At 47.9% G+C, this 16,941-nt stretch overlaps 1 protein-coding gene across 3 annotated transcripts in view; it reads left to right on the plus strand.

Moving 5' to 3' along the window:
- TTC39A (tetratricopeptide repeat domain 39A) overlaps nucleotides 1–13,077 on the plus strand; it is a gene marked incomplete at its 5' end in the record, with an annotated part of 49,163 nt that extends 36,086 nt beyond the window's left edge. The window contains 7 exons of one of the 3 annotated variants that reach the window (XM_081054988.1): nucleotides 709–870; nucleotides 4,493–4,584; nucleotides 6,553–6,673; nucleotides 8,573–8,684; nucleotides 9,088–9,202; nucleotides 10,323–10,439; nucleotides 10,985–13,070. In XM_081054988.1, coding sequence (XP_080911114.1) covers nucleotides 709–870; nucleotides 4,493–4,584; nucleotides 6,553–6,673; nucleotides 8,573–8,684; nucleotides 9,088–9,202; nucleotides 10,323–10,439; nucleotides 10,985–11,108 — 843 coding nt within the window. In that variant the 3' untranslated portion in view covers nucleotides 11,109–13,070. Of the gene's footprint in view, nucleotides 1–708; nucleotides 871–4,492; nucleotides 4,585–6,552; nucleotides 6,674–8,510; nucleotides 8,685–9,087; nucleotides 9,203–10,322; nucleotides 10,440–10,984 lie in introns of those variants that run through there. The other 2 variants (XM_081054986.1, XM_081054987.1) reach the window with 2 other exon arrangements.
- Between the last annotated feature and the right edge of the window lie 3,864 nt (nucleotides 13,078–16,941).

The raw sequence follows: 16,941 nt of genomic DNA on the forward strand, positions 1-16,941 counted from the left end.
GAGAGGGAGGTACTTGAGTGAGAGAGGCGGAAAGACCTGCTTGTTCAGGGCATGGTGATGGGCTGGAACCTGGTGAGTGGAGTGATGGTGCCAGGGGGTTAGGCTGGAAGCTTGATGGCCTGGCTAAGGAGTGGGGACCCCGTAAGTGGGAGGGAGACACTGAAGGAGCTAGAGAAGGGAGGATCAGGGTCCTGGCAGTGACCTCAGCACTAAGCCAAGGCCCAGGATGGACTTTGCGACGTGGAGTTCTGGGGTCTCTCACTGGCCCTGGTTGTGATTCCTCAGGTATCAGGACAGATGACCCAGGTCCAGGTCACTGCGTAGGAGCTACTGAAACCTTTGGAGTTTGTTCTGAGGCATAGACATTATTATATTGCTTTAATATTAACATTTTTCACTGCCTATTATCCCTCCATTATAGCTCCATCCTGTCCTTTCAATTTGTGACTAAAAGACTAGCATCCCAGAGAGGGGCAGTAACGGCCCAAGGCCGTGGGAGAGTAGGGGGAAGAATCGGGACTGGGGGCCAGATCTCCCATCTCCCTAATCCTCCCCTCCCCCACCCCTGCAGCCTGGCACAGGGCTGGACCACTGTGTGCTGGAGTAGGCTGGGCCTACTGTGGGGTTGGGGGGTGCAGAGGGCACAGAGAGTGGGGCAGGCGTGGGCCAGGGGTGCACATGCTGAGGCTGACCAGCAGGTGCCCACAGGCCATCCGGCGGTTCGAGGAGTGCTGTGAGGCCCAGCAGCACTGGAAGCAGTTCCACCATATGTGCTACTGGGAGCTGATGTGGTGCTTCACCTACAAGGGCCAGTGGAAGATGGCATACTTCTACGCCGACCTGCTCAGCAAGGAGAACTGCTGGTCCAAGGTGGGCTGACACCATGGGCCGGGGTCCACTGGGGGCCAGGCCAACCCAGATTGTAACACAGATGTCCCAGTTGGAATTTAAACGGAACCATAAATTCTAATGGGACTCAGGGTAGGAAGGCACTAAAGACCATGAGGGGCCGAGAAACTTTCAAACTACAATGTATTGGCCAAAATTTTTAGTCACAAAGGACAGACACGAGACTCACGCTGTTTCGGTTGGTCTGTCCAATAGAACCTTCTGTTATGGTGGTAATGTTCTATTTCTGCTGCATCTTCCCGTACGGGAGCCACAGCCACAGGTGCACACTGAGCACACTTGAAATGTTCCCAGTGCAACCGGGAAACTGGATGTTTTCAATTTCATTTCATTTTAATTAATTCAAATGTAAATTTAAAAAGTCACATGGGGCTAGTGGCCACTGTATTGGACTATGCAGATCTAAAACACAAAAGGCTCATGGGTTCATATCACTGAAAATTCTAGGCACAGCTGACTTCAGGTCGGGCTGGATCCAGGAATTCAAGTTAGGTCATCTGGACTTGGTTTTTCCATCTGTGGATGTACTCTTCTCTCTGACATCTTTGGTGTGCAGGCAGGTTCTCTCCATGGGACAGGCAGGGTGGTCATGGGCTGCCTGCCCCTAACTCACGTCTTCCCTTGGATCTCATCTGAAGGCCCAGAATAGAGCCTCACTGGTCTGACACAGATCGCATGTTGATGCCTGGAAAAACAGGGTCGGGGGACGAGTCATGAATCAAGAGTAGAAGAGAGGTGTTCCCTGGAAGAAAAGTGAAGAGATGTCCCTGAAAGAAGCTTTGGGGGAGTGGGGTGGGGATGGGGGTTAAAGAGATGCCATGTAGGCAAAAGCAAATAGGACAGGTGCCTACCATAAGTGACAACTTGGAACGTCAACGTAAGTGGTAGAATAAGTATTGGCCATTATCATCATAGTAATGATAGCACAGAATTCTGAACCAAGAATCTAAGAACCATCTAGATCATCAGAGAGCATCTAACCTGGTATTGGCAATGCATAGCACATGTGTCTCAATGACCTTGAGTCCCTTTCTCATCCCTCCCTACCTCTTCATGGAAGTCCCTTTTCAGTATTCCTGCCTGGGGACCATGCTGAAAGGGAATTCTCTGGATCTGGGGCAGGTGGGCTGGGGGAAGGAACAGGCTTTCCTTGAGCTCTTACTATGTGCCCAGCACTTGCCATTTCCTCCACACCACACAGCTATCAGTGACAAGCACTGGATTTGAAGACAACTCTGTGTGACTCAAAGGCCTCTGCTTACCTCCTGCTCCTCACGGCCTCCAAGGAGGCCCAGCGTGCCTTGAGCTCACCCTTCTGCTGAAGGCGCTTCCTCAGGCCCAGGCTCTGTGGGCCAGACACTCATTCCTCGTCGCCTCCCACTCTCAATGAGAGCACAGACTCGGGGAACCTTTTTGAACTAAAATGACCTAGAGGCCTTCCTGTGGAGTGCTGCAGGCAGCTGGGTACATGAACATGGGGAAAGAGGCCTGGGGTGGTCACATCCTGCTGTGAGGAGCAGAGGGAGGGCCAGGCCTCCCAGGTGTCAGGAAGCCTGGCAGTGAGTCACTTCAGTCTCCAGCTCACTGTGTGACTTTGGGAGTGGCCAGCCCCTCTCTCTCTGCAATGCTTTCCTCAGAAAGGTTTCCTGTGAAAGTGGGGGTTGTAACACCTCAAATGCCAGGGCCTCATTCATTGCTAATCCGCAGCACTTGGCTTCCACAGAGTTCTCCAACTTCTAGCTCTAGGGACTTGGCCTGCGGCCATTGCCTACACATTGCCTACCCCCACCCCCGCAGCTCCCTTCCCCCCAGGATCTCTCTCTGCTGGACTATGGGCGTTGTCCCTGTGGAGCCTTTGTGTTTCCCCCAGTGCTTGCAGCTCGAGATGGCCAGAAACTAGGTGGTGACAACTGTGTGCTCCATGCTGTAATGGGGGAATCTGAGGGGAGCTCCGAGGGAGCCCTGGGCAGCCCAGCCAAGAAGACAAGGAAAGCTTCTGGAAGAGGCTGGGGTCTCCTAGGCCATGACAGGGAGTTTGGGTTTTATCTTAAGTGTGGTGGAGGATTTTATCCTAAGTGTAATGGAATATCATGAGATTTGAAGGATGGACTGATGTGATTTGACTTAAAAAGATCAGAGTGTCGATGGTGTGGGAAATGGCTCGCAGGGGGCAGGAATGGGAGCAGGGAGATGGGTTAGGAGACCATATAGGTAGGACAGTAGGAAGACATCCCTGGTGGCATGGAGCCGGGGACAGTGTGGAGGTGGGTGCAGTAATTGAGGTGACTGATAGGACAAGGCCAGTGGGATTCAAGAGCTTGTTGAGAGGTAAAATCGTGAGGACTTGGTGACTCAGTGCCAGGGTGGGGAAGACAGAGAATGCAAGGATGACACTGAGAAATTAAAGATGGAATGGGGAACAGGTTTCAATGAGGGGAGATTCTTCCCACCACACTCCACAATAACCAGTTTTTCCTCATTTTTGAAGGGCAAACTGAGGTGCTGAGGGCAGAGTGGAACTGGGAGTAGCTCTGGGCTTCAGCGTGGGTGGGGCTGCCAGGTAGAGGCTGCTTTTTATCTTCTCCAGAGACTAGACTCCAGGATGTCCTGCTCCCTTTCCTCCTCCACCCACTACGCTTCTTTCTGGGCAACAGGCATGTAGTTCCTTGGCAGCAGCCCCCGGGGGCAGGCGCTGTGGTTCAAGCCTCGGCCACTGGAGGCAGCATAGAGCCAAGCTCCTCTGGCATTGGCCCTCTGGGGGAGGGATGGATCTCTGGGAGCGGGGAGGGAGGGTCTGTACCTCGGGAACTTCTCTCTAAGGGGAGGCTGTGGATCTAATGGACAAGGCCCTTAAAGCCACACAAACCTGGGGTCACTCCCAGCTCTGCCCCCAGCAGCCCTGAGGTCTCAGGAAGCAGAGGTAGGGTAGGATTCCTTTCTGGGTAGCCTTGTCTTTGGGATCAAATGAAGTGATGTCTGTAAAGTGCCTGGCACACAGTGAGAGAGATCCACCAAGGCACTCAGAGCTAAGCCCTGAGCCAGGTCCCAGCTCGCTCTTCTGGCCTCACACCTCTTCTTTTATGCACCCCATACTTTGTTCTACCTATTTGTATGCTAGTTATACACAGACTCTGCTCAGGCTGTTCCCCTTGCCTGGAAGGTCCATTCTCTGGTCTCTGTGTATCTTCCCATCGGCCTTCCAGGGCCCAGTCTGAAGTAACTGCTTCCCAGAAGCCCTGGCTGCCCTGTCTTTGTGTGTCTGTCCTAGCCTCCGTTCTACCCTGTGCTTCTCCTAGTTGCTTACATCATTCTCTCCACTGATTCTGAGTGGAGAAGGCAGCTGCTTTGACTTGGCCTCATCCTGGATTTAACTAGCAGCTCAAGACCTCAAGTTGCTTCAGCTGCCTCACCTTCAGTTTCTCTCCTGGGGCTTGGGGATAATGTTAGCTGTTTGTGCCAAATGAGGTCTGGGCCAGGTGAGCTGTTTGTGCCAAATGAGGTCCAAATGAGGTATGTGTGCCAGTCTGGGGCTGCAGTTGGAGGGCGGCTTGCTCACACCTGACTGTTGCTCTGCCTCGCACAGGCCACCTACATCTACATGAAGGCCGCCTACCTCAGCATGTTTGGGAAGGAGGACTACAAGCCGTTTGGGGATGACGAGGTGGAGTTGTTTAGGTGAGCCCTACTTGCACCCCATCCTAGTTCTCAGCCAGCCTCTGTCCACAGACATCCTGAGCTGTGGGCTCCAGGGAGGGAGGGAGTGGGGGTATCATCTCTCCTGGCCCTGAGCTCCCTGACCCTCCTCCAGGGTTGCCCCACATGCCCGTCATGCCTTTCCATCACCACCTCCTCCTAGTACTGCTTGTTAGCACCCTTTGAATCTGTTCAGAGGCTTTCTTTCACCAAAGTGGTTTTGTCAACATCCTTTCCACTGAGCCTCTATCATCAGGTCAGTAGGACAGATTGGACACAGGTCCAGAGAGGTCCCTTCTGCTGAGTTAACCTGATACACTCCGAGAAACACAGTACAGATCCAAGGAATTGGAATCAAATAAACAGGATTAAATCCAGTCTCTGCCTTTTCTTAGCTGTGTCATTTTGCACAGCTTCAGCATCTATAAAATGGGAATAACAACCTTTGCCTGGCAGGGTTCTTTTGGGAATCAAATTGCGAATGTATTTAAAGACTCTGGAGTAGGGCCTGGAGCCACTACATGGTGGGTGTTTCTACTCCTGTCCTGCTGTGTTTGCCTTCTGCAAAGGGTCTGGAGCAGGGCTCGGCCTTGGCCGACTGAGAATGGAGCCTAGCATGGTGAGGGTTGGCCCCAACTTGCAGACCTGGAAGTGGAGGTCACCTGAGCTTCCTGGGCTACCAATGTCACAATCGTAGGGCATTTGTCATTTACTGAGTGCTTCTGTTTCTCCATCTCACGTCACTCTCCAATTATCTGTGGGGAAGGAAGGTAATTTTTCCTCTCTTCTATGTTTTTGGCTGAGATCCCCCATAATAAAAGATTAACAGAAGAAAAACAAACAGAAGTTTAATAACACATATGCCTCCTGTATACATGGGAGATATCTAGGAAAACTGAGGAACTCTCTGAAATGGCCCAAGCCATCACCTTAAATACCATCTCCAACTAAAGATGAAAGAAGATGTAGGGGTGGGAAGCCAGTTAAGGGAGGTTTCTAGGCAGAGCGCAGTAAAGGAGGGATGGTTGTTGTACAGATTTAAGTGTCTGCCTTCTCTTTGGCTAAGAGTTTCTAGAGATTCAGTCATCCTCTTCTTCCTGGTAGAGAGAGGGAGACATCCTTACAAATGCGGATTTCCCTTATAAATGTAACTTCTATAGAAGGTAACTTCTACTAGATTTTCAGTTTTTCTTGTGTCTGCTGTTTCTTAAAAATAACCATCCTAAAATAATCCTTGTGCCAAATTTTGGGGTGGCAAGTTCTGTTCTCCTTCATATCATTATCTCCATTTTAGAGATGAGAAACCAGGCCCAGAGAGGTTCACAGTGAATAAGCTGCGAAAGTGTTTGGCAGGGGGACCTCACAACTAGTGCAGCTGTTTCCTGAACCTGGATGGCTCAGGCTTGAGGGTCACAGCCACACCCCATGACTGTGGCAGAAATCGGAGGGCGGGATGGAGGTGGGTGGATGAGCCTCCAGAGGTGATGGCTTGCCTAGCTGCGTACCACATTTTACTCTGCCTTTGGAAACAGCTGGGGAGGCCACAAGTCACGTGGCAAGAGTTAATTAAAGGTTTGAGCTGTGCGGTCTTGGACAGGTCCCTCCCTTTTCTGGGTGTTAGTCTCCCCTGTGAAATGGGGTCAGACTTTTACTGGGCCTTCCGGAAATGGGGCCTGGAAGTGGAGGAGAGACAACCAGGAGGCAGAGCAGGACTGGGCTGTTTGTGGACATTCTCGATTCTGTCCGCTGGTGTGGAGGGGCCCCTCACCTAGCCACAGGAGGTGGTGAAATAAGGCCACAGCCAAAGGCTGGCTATGAGTCCAACACCATCCTCATATAGATGGGGAAACTGAGGCCCAGACAGGTGTCAAGCAGAGGCTGGCGGTCTGGGGACTCAGTTCCCTTCAGCTTGTTCTCCCCCTCCCCCTACCTTCCTCGTCTCTTTTGTAGAGCTGTGCCAGGCCTGAAACTCAAGATTGCTGGGAAATCTCTACCTACAGAGAAGTTCGCCATCCGGAAGTCCAGACGCTACCTCTCCCCCAAACCTATCTCATTGCCAATCCCTGCTCTGGTGGGTAGAAGACTGGCCTGCACTCCAGTTTGGAATTGTAGGGATTCGCTGAGAGCCAGGGATACAACCGTGGAACAGGGGACGGGGATACGGCAGAAAGACCTTCATGCTTCAAGGGCCTGGAGAGGATTTCACAGTTTAGCTGGGATTTGGGGGAGGAACACAGATGAGTCTGAGCCAGCCCCTGCCTCTGAGAAAGTGCTGGTCTCCTGGGAGGGGGTTGGGAAGACAAGCACACAGGCTAAAAATACCTGGAGGCAGAAAGAGCAGCCCTCCTGGACTGTCCCACACCCCTGCCCCCAGGCAGAAGCGTCACTCAGCTGTTTGTGTTCCTACCCTGTCTGTTTCAGTCTTGTCACATGATGATAATTGTTGTTTACACTGTTCCCTTCACTGGACGGAGCTTTTTTTGAGGCCTGGGATTCTGTTATATTCAACTCTGAAATAACAATGACAATAGCTGACATGTTATTGGGCACCTGCTGTGTTCAAGGCTCCTTACACCCATTGCCTGTGGCCTCGTTTGATCCTCACAACAACCCTGAGTAGGTGCTGATGGCACCCTCATTTTACATATGGGGATACTAAGGCCTAATAGATAAGTAATAAAAGTAGAAAGATAAACTATGTAGATAATAAGTGGGTAAGCAGTAAGTAGAAAGCTAAAATAACTTGTACCAGTCGCACATCTAGTGTGTTAAGAGTCAGAATTTGAACCCAGATAGTCTGGTTCCAGAGCCCATATTCTGAATCACTGTTACAATGCTAATATCATGCGTGATTTTAGCAGAGAAGGTTCCAGTTCCTTGAGAGTCCTTGTTATTCAAATAGTAAGGCAGCCAAGAAAAGTAGGAAGGGACTTTTGAGACCTTTTTCTGGTCCTGACTCTGCTATTCACCAACTATGTGACCTTGGGTAAGGTCCCCCTTCCTTTAATGGCAAATGGGAATAATATGTACCTTGCTCATTTCATAGAACAGTTATGAGAATCAGCTGATAAATGTGTTAAATACTTTATAAATCGAAAAGTTCAATATTTATAGAATTTATTTAGAACTTGTATCCTGAATATCTCTAAACAAAATTTGAAATATTTTATATTTTAAAATACAGGAAAGCTGTCATCATCTAATGGGGAGGGGGTATTGTAAGGAAGGACAGGGGAAGTAACTGTATCAAAAATTTAGAGGAGAATTTCCCAAACTATAATCTGCAAAACGCCATCTTTGCATAAAATGATTTCTGTGATTAAATATATTAGGGAGATTGGCCTAAAAAAAGTTTATACACTGTAGACCTTCTCAGAGCCTTTAAATGCTAATCTGCGGGGTTAAGTCTCCAAGAAAAAGCTTGAATACGATTTTTCCCTAATTTATTTGACTACAAAACTTTTTTTAATGGAACATTTGCTAACTTGGGACCATATGATGATTTTGAGACATTCTAGCCTAAACTTAACTTTCTTCCCTAGAACATAATGACAAGAACCATAACAAAAATAGTTTCTTCCTAGAACTTTATGTATACAAATCACTTTTACACCTATTACCGGGTTTCATAGTTCAGGAAATGCTAATCTAACAGAATTACTATAATGAAAATTTAATATAGTATTCTGAGCTTCCTAGAAGTCAAAGCAGAAAAAGGAATCAGGATATGTTTCATACTTTTCATGATGGTAACTCAAGCCCAGTGCTTTGGGGGAATAGGAGAGAGGATGGCATGATCTTAAGCCCTACTGGAAATCCTGAAGTGCTTAAGTAAATTATGGTTCCCCTACAATTTAGGAACTAGAGGGCCTTTAGTGATCTTCTGATCTGAGTCGCCCATTTTACAGATGGGGAAACTGAGGCCCCATTGAGGAGGAAACCTAGGACTGACTTGCTCCCCTGCCCTCAGGAAATGATGTACATTTGGAATGGCTACGCTGTGATTGGGAAGCAGCCAGAGCTCACAGACGGGATACTTGAGATTATCAACAAGGCTGAAGAGATGCTGGAAAAGGGCCCAGGTGACTACCCCCAGGCCCTTGAACCTGCCAGCTGTGTCAGACCGCAGGTCTTTACAGTTGAAGGCTCCCTCTGCCAAAAATGTCCTTTCTTCTCTACCTGGTAACTGACCTTTGTCTTTCTAGACTGAGCTTCAATGGCAGCTCCTCCAAGCTGTCCCTTGTCCCCCACGTAGGGCCAAGGCCTCCTCTGGGCTCCCATAGCCTCTGGACTTCCTTCAGTCAGTCCTGATCTCAGTGTATTGTCATCGTCTCAGTATTTGTCTTTCCTTCCCGGATGTAAGCTCCCTGAGGACAGGACCATGTGTGAGTCACCTCTGTATCCCCAGGGCCCAACAGAGTAGGGGCCCCATTTCTGTTGCAGAAATGAACAAACCTGTTTTCTCCTCTCACTCCCCTTTCTCAGAGAATGAGTACTCAGTGGATGATGAGTGCTTGGTGAAGTTGCTGAAAGGCCTATGTCTGAAATACCTGGGCCGTGTCCGGGAGGCCGAGGAGAATTTCAGGAGCATCTCTGCTAAGTAAGTATCTCTGTGGCTGCTCCTACTCCAGACTGCCTACTGCAGGGGCTGGGTCTCCTGCTTAGTTTCAGGGCTTTTCCATCCGCACGCACATGCCAGTGCCTGGCCCCAGCCTTCCCCCATTCACTACACACGTTCTAGTGCCTGCCTTCTCTGTGCCAAGACCCTTGCTGGGCAAACATCATTCAGACCTTGTCCCCAGGGCCACCAGGTTGACCGACTGTAGGAGCCCATCTGCACAGAATTTCGTGTGAATGGTGCCCCCTAGAGTTTGTATTTTAGCACCTTTGCCTTTGCCCCGGGGGATTACGAATGTTACAGACAGCTACAGGCAACTCAATCTGGTATGATCGGAGCTGTGCTAGAGGAGAGCAGAAGAGGGCTGGCTGCAGGTGCCTGAGAAGGGACCTAAATCTAAAGCGAGATACCAGGAAAGGCTGTCCAATGATGCTGTTTAAATCGTGGGGTTTATCAGGTGGAGAAAGCAAGAGAGGAGTTTTAAGTGGAGTAGGTACACAGCATGTGCAAATGTTTGGGCACAGAAAAACACCTGAGGTTGGCGGGGGACAGTGATTAGGTTGTTCCTTGCCTGGGTTAAGAATTACAGAGGGAAAAAGTTGCAGATGAAATAAGGGGTGGTGATAGACGAAGAAAGGGTCTGGCTATTTTGTTTACAAGGCAGAACTTTATCCTGTACACAGAAGACAGCCAGGAAGGATATCACGCAGAGCAGATCTGAGTTTTAAAAGGATGTCTCTGGGGCAGCATGGTGGGTAGGTCAGAGGGGCCAGATTGGAGATAGGAGACTTCCCAATTCAATAAATCATTAACCTGGAAAAGGGGGGTTGGGGACTGAGGTGGGTGTGGGCTAAGGGTATGACATGAGCCATAGGTTGTTACAGAGTTGGGGTCCCAGGTGCAGAGGTCTGGAAGGTTCTGCTGTGGACTCTAAGCCTTTCTAGTGCTAGGTACGGGAACCTTCCCAAATTGGAACTCAGATCAGAAAACCCTACTTGAGGGCATGGGTTGGATCCTCCCATTCGGGGAAGGTTTGGGAGGAAAAGCCTGAAGGACGTCTCAAGGGCGCAGCCTGTAAGCCATGTCCTCCTCTGTCCCACAGTGAAAAGAAGATTAAATATGACCACTACTTGATCCCAAACGCACTGCTGGAGCTGGCCCTGCTGTTTATGGAGCAAGGCAGAAACGAAGAAGCTGTCAAACTCTTGGAAACTGCCAAGTAAGGCTTGGTTAGCCTTGGTCAGTCCTTCGTTCCCCACGAGCTCAGGAGCTTCACCCTGGCTGGGGACAGAGGAGCCGAAGGAGCAGTAAGGGAGGGTGCTGCCAGGGCAGTGAGTGTGGCAGTGCAGGGGCTGGGCTCCTGTCCCTGGAACCAGCTCTCGGCTGATGGAGGGAGGCTTCCTCCTCAATTTACCAATGAGGAATTGGAATCCCAGAAGCAGGGAGAATTACCCAGGGTCACAGACAAGCCAGCCACGGGGCTGTGTGAAGACCCAGGTCTCCTGCCTTCCAACCCACGGATCTACCTCTTGAAACCACTTCCTCAAGCTTGGGGACCCAACAAGACCAAGAGTAGTTCCAGAGGGCATGCTATCTGGGTGAGACTACACACCCTTTCTGCTGATCCGTATCGGGCAGGGCCCAACTCTTTCTTTAAACAGAGAAGGATTTATGCCTCTACAAATCTTTCTTGCCTGGTGGGCTTCCACAGCTCAGACTAAAGGAAAAGCAGCCTCACGTGTCTGATTCTATGGTCTCTTCCAGGCAAAACTACAAGAATTACTCCATGGAGTCAAGGACACATTTTCGAATCCAGGCAGCCACACTCCAAGTCAAGTCTTCTCTAGAGAATGGCAACAGCCCCGTCGTCTCAGCGGTGTCCTTGTAGTTTTGTGCAGCACTTGTGAGCTGGAAGACAGAGACAGCTGGACAGAGTTCTTGGAAATATTGCAAAATGCTCCCCTCCCCCCGCCCCGCCCTGCCCTGCCTTTGGGGTCCATCGGTGCTCCAGTGGAGTGGCACCACATGGGTATCCGTGCAGACGCGAAGTTGGCATTTCCACAAGTGTGGCCAAGGGCCTTTGCCAAGGACAGAGCAGGTGGAGCCCTCTGCCTGCTCTGTCACACATACGGGTACTTGTTTTTCACTGTGATGTTTAAGAGAATGTATTTACAGTTTACATTTTGCTTAGAAATACAATGATGGGATCATAGCTGGCTTTAAAAAACCCCACCAACTGACCACCTGTAAATCTTTGCTTAAACCCATATTGATCGGGAGGTGTATCTATGATGCCAAAGGCCAAACTACTTTTCAAACTTCAGCAGGTTCTCAGCTTCCAGGGCTGGAAGGACCATCAGGGGCGTCTGCACCTCAGGCGTCGAGGCTTCTGGGGGTTGTGCATAGAGGTTGCACACAGATACCTACTACCTTACTTCCTACGCTTCATTTTAACTCCCTTTGTATCTTTCCAATTTAAAAAAATCAAACATGTCTTTTTAGTGAGATAATTTTGATTTGAGTCCATCTGTAGAAAAATATTCATCTCTACCAGTAAGGAATGGGATGCTACGGCCTGACATAAGGGGAGGTGTGTGGCCCTTTCTGTGCCAACAAGTGTGGGGGTGGGGGGTACTCACACCAGTCTGCATTTTCACTGTGCACCAGACTGAAGCCACTGGGAATAATTTAGGAAGTCTTCTGGGCTTCACTCCGAGGTATATTTACCGACAGCATTTGTCTTAGAATGGTTATTCTTGGCTTGTTGTATATGTTTTAAAGTTTTCAGTTAAAACAAAATAGATATTTAAGTAGTAAAACTAACACATTTAAGAGAGATCATGCAACATCTATTTCAGTAAAATATGTACTACTTGAATTCTTAGGCAAGGCAGAAAGTTTGAATCAGAAGCCATGTGGCCCAGGTATGTTTTATTTAGACAAAATGATAGAATAAGTTACTAACATTTCAAAACGGGGGGGGGGGGAATTTCGCAAATAAACCTGGTTTCTGGCCTATTAAAAACAAAAAGATCTGGCAACACTGGGCCTCATTCCCATAAGGCAACAAGGCAACAATCCGTTGGAGTGAGCAGAGGCTACTTTAAACAGTTGTATTACCTTTTTGGCCCCTAAAAGCATTTCCATTTGCAACTTCTGGGACTGTTAAAGTGAGAACTCAAGTTCAGTGACCAAAACCAAGTTTTACAATTCACAGCATACTTCAATTTAACCATGTCTCCAGAGGAAAAATCATGTACATGGTAAATATATTCCATCTGTGAAAATGTGACTCCTCAAATACATGAATGCAATTTCTGTAAGAACCACAGACAGTGTTTCCAATCTTCCAGCATTGCTTCATTTAGCAAACACTTCTGAGCATTTGCGAGTGCCTGGGTGGGGTTAATCTATTAATATACAGTCAACCAGCCTCCCAAGCCTGATACTGAATGAAGCCATGGGCTTTAGGTAAGGCATATCCTCATTAGGGAAACAAAGCAAAGCAGAAAACCCTCCTCCAAGATCCTCTGTTGCACTTACTACTGTCAGAGCAGAATGCTATGAAAAAAAATTCTCATTTTGTTACGACAAAAGAATGCTCTCCATAGAGCAAGCCGTTTGCAAGCTCTATTTCCTCCGAAGCCTGGATGCTGGGAGATCAGCCTGTTTCTGGGTGGTGGGCAGGGCAGGGTGAGAGGGTGACTAGAGCCAGGCTACAGAATGAGGGGGGACTTTTGTGGCTCCCCATGTATTCGAGCCCTGTCTGCTGCTGTATGGAAGCAGCGCTGGTCATGGGATACCAAACATAGAATTTACAAAATAGCAGGTTATAAAGAAACTTGATCTCAACATTCATTTGAGGTGCTTTTACTTATATTTCTAAAATTTATGCCAGGATCGTTTCCTTGTATTTGTTGCTGATTTCCTGCTGAACTTTGTTAATTAGTCTACGTCACCTTTACTTCTGTCTGTTGCCCTGGCTGCAGTCTGGCTGATAAGAGAAAGCAGTGGATTTTGTCTCCTTTATTCTCCCTGCAGCTTGAGGTAGTCATTGAAAAACATATATATGAAGGAGTGCGAACACACTGGGTGTCTGACACCACCATACCCTGTGCAGAGGCCTTTGATTGAAGGTGAAATTTCTGTCACGGGTTTCTCACTGTGTCTTCTTTGAGCCATCGCTAGTTGTTACTTCTTTAAAAGTGCATGCAGACTTTCCCAGCACACCTGCCCTGGAGAGGCAGCTGATCAAGGGGAGAGTTTTGGCCTAGACACAGGGAGACTTTAATTCTAGACCCTCCTTTGCTATTGATTTTCAGAGTAACCTTGGGAACGTCACAGACCCTCTCAAAATTAGTCATTTGGACTAGATTAAGGCTTTGCTCCTTCAACAGTTCTAACTCTGGTCAAGTCTGTTGCTGGGTTTGCAGCTCCAAAACAAGGCAAATACATATATATACATATATATATATAATATCTCCCTACCTTTTGCCAAAGCCTTGTGTCCCCCATCTACTAAACCAGAAATGATAGGCTTCCTCCATCAGGGGCCTTGCCGGTAGCCTAGGATACCCAGAGAACAAATAGTCCTCATTTGGGGAAAGTCTAAATCCTGTGCCACACAGAGGAACTGGGTTGTTAGGAAGTAGCAACTGTGTAACATGATCTGAACAAGCCCTTGACAGTGGAAAGTCTACTTCTGGCTCTCCCTGGTCGCAGGCCCATGGGCTGGCAGGGTGGCTTCCTGCAGTGTGCTGGTCCCTATCAGCTCTCCCATGTGTTGGCAGGATTCCCCATTCCTTATCTCAAGTCAGAATGGGAGTGTTTCCAAGACAGCTATCGTCATTCACAGAAAGCAGCCCTGACCTGACAGCAAAGCCAGCGCCCTACAAGGCCAATGCCAACCCAAGACTCAGCTGAGGTCCAGGTGGGAGATTTCCCAGCAACTGAATAATGGCACCAAGAAGTTTTCAGAAAGCCCCAGCCTGCTGAGTGCTAGAAATCATTCAACAAAGGAATAAAATCAAAAGACACTTTTCTCTGGATTTACTCCCAAGTTTATTTCATCGAAGATGATGGGGAGTGGACAACAGTCTTTTCCTTGTTTGCTTCAAATTTAAAGCCTAACAGTATGCCTTTTAAACACTATTTCCTTGTCTTTAGCACCATCACACTAATTCAGTGATAAATGAGAGGTGCGCAGATTCCAAACACCAAGCAGCAAAAGGGAACTCCCCACCCACGCAATTTTCCAAGATTGGAAAGTGCCTTTCTGCTTGGGTTAGCAGAGCTCCTGTGAAACTTGGTGCAAAGTTCATTACTGCTCAACAGGGGACGTCCACAAACAAGGAGCCTCATTTGGGGGCTTGAAAAGTTCATTTCTAAATTAGCCGTCTATGAATTGTTTCCACTGTATAAAGTAAACCATTAAGTGACAAATGTAATAGAGCCCTTCCTTTGGGAAGGTCGCTATGGATTTCTAAAAGTTGACATTCAAGTTTAATCAGACACATCACAGCCCACACCTCATAAATGACTAGATTGGGCTGTTGTTCACATCATCAACAAACACTTCAGAACACCAGACACTATATGCTGTAGGTAGAAGAAAGTAGCTAATATCAAGTGCTCACTGTTTACCACTTGCTAGTCTAAGCACTTCGAATGTTTCTAATCCTCATAACCACCCTATGAAGTAGAGGCTATTATTGCTATTTTACAGATGAGAAAACTGAGACACAATTAACTTGCCTAAGATCACACAGCTATTACGGTGTTTCCCCAAAATCAGACCGGGTCTTATATTAATTTTTGCTCCCAAAGACGCATTAGGGCTTATGTTCAGGGGATGTCATCCTGAAAAATCATGCTAGGGCTTATTTTCTGGTTAGGTCTTATTTTCGGGGAAACATTTTCGGTATGCAGCCGAAGGATTTGAAGCCAGGCAGTTGGAACTCAAAAGTCCACACTTGGCTAAACTGCTGGTCGAGCTATAAAATTATCAGTTTAAACCTGGACCTGACTTATATTTACTCTTGGACCACTGTTAAGGATGGAAAAGGTACTGGCTACTAACTCAAACACTAGAAATCTTTGGCTTGGAACTCACAGAGCATATGTCTGTGTGGCATAACTTCCCCAGGTAGAGAGAGTGTCTGACTTGGACAAAGCCAAAAGAAAAAAGGCCACACTTCGGCAACAATATATGCTCATAAAATCCTCGAGCAATGTTGGAGGAAAAGGCATGATCTAATCCCCAGTTGGATAGGTAGCGTTGCAGTCAGCTACTCCAGAAATGGGAAGCGAAGCCTGGCCAGCTGCAGAGGCTCAGGCTTGAGGGGTTTGGTATAAGACAATAATAAGAGGTAGAAATCTTGGAAAACGGGGAAGCACATGGATGTTAAACGCATTCAAAGAATCTTAAGTTTGGCTGACTGGCCAAACACATCCCATCTATGAGTCAAAGTGGTCCGTGAGCCAGAAATCTGTCACCCCTGGACTCCAGCTTTGAGGTAACTATCTATGGAAAAGAGGTTGTAAGCAAATTCATAGTAAGAGAAAAGCCTGATCTATTACAAATATAAACTTTAAGTTCTACTAATTACATGGGGTAGTGGGAAAAAGCACAGATTGGATTCAAATTTAGTTGGAATTACTTCACTGCTTTGAGAATCGGTTTATACTTCCATAAAATGGGGTTAATGCCACCTGCTTCACAGAGTCCTGAAGAGAAAATCATGTAAACAAATAGCCTGCACAGCCCCTAGTGTACCAAGGTAGTAAATTTACCAGCCTCTGTATACCGTGGGAAGGCAGTGGTCCGTTTGGCCTAGGGGTGGACTGAATCAAGGGCTCTAGTGCTGCTCCATCTTTTGGCTTTGCTCCTGTTAGATTTATTCTCTCCAACAGGCTTCTTTGCATGGCAGGGGTACATGGCAGTTCAAACCTCACATCCTTACAGCTTTGTGACCAGAAAAGGGTTTCTTTTCCTACCTCCAGTATGAAAAATCCCACGCAAGGACTCTGACGAGTCTGGCTTGGCTCTAATGTCCATCCCTTAGACCAGTGGTTCCCCAGATCATTACATCAGGGAATTTGTTAGAAAAGCAAATTATCAGACACCCCCCCCCCCCACCAGAGACTGTAGGGGTGCAGCAGAGTAATCTGTATCTTAAGCCCTCCAGGTGGATCTGAGACACACTGAAGTTTGAGAACCACTGCCTTAGAAAGGGACTGAGGTTCTATAATTGGTCCGGCTGTGTCATATGCTCATTTGGGGGTATTTACTAAAAAAAGAACAGGTATCCACTGTGTGTCCTTTCCAAGTTGACATACAGAGCCATGGCCCGCCACGTCCCAGGGGTGGGAAGGATGAGGGCAGTGAGTATAGTTCGCTACTGGCTAGTGACAGGCTCATTAGAAAGGAGTCCACTCAGGAAGAGCTTTGCCTCTGCCCTTCTCCTTGCCACCCTCTCTGTATAAGATCCCTATTTTCCAGTGGGACTTCCTTGATGGTGGCTCCCTTTCCATCAAAAATGCTCAGATTCCCTAGGGCCTCCTTCCCCCTTTTCTTCACTTAATAAGTAACTGTTGAGCACCCAACTGTCCTGCTCTCATGGAGCTTAGTCTGGTAAAGAGCTATAAGTAAATAATTAGAGCCATGGAGTAAATAGACAGGGCATGTGTTTGATCCAGAGGATAAGAAGCCAGCCATCTGA

This window comes from Rhinolophus hipposideros (genome assembly GCF_964194185.1).
Source record: "Rhinolophus hipposideros genome assembly, chromosome: 8".
NCBI classification, from domain to species: Eukaryota; Metazoa; Chordata; class Mammalia; order Chiroptera; family Rhinolophidae; genus Rhinolophus; species Rhinolophus hipposideros.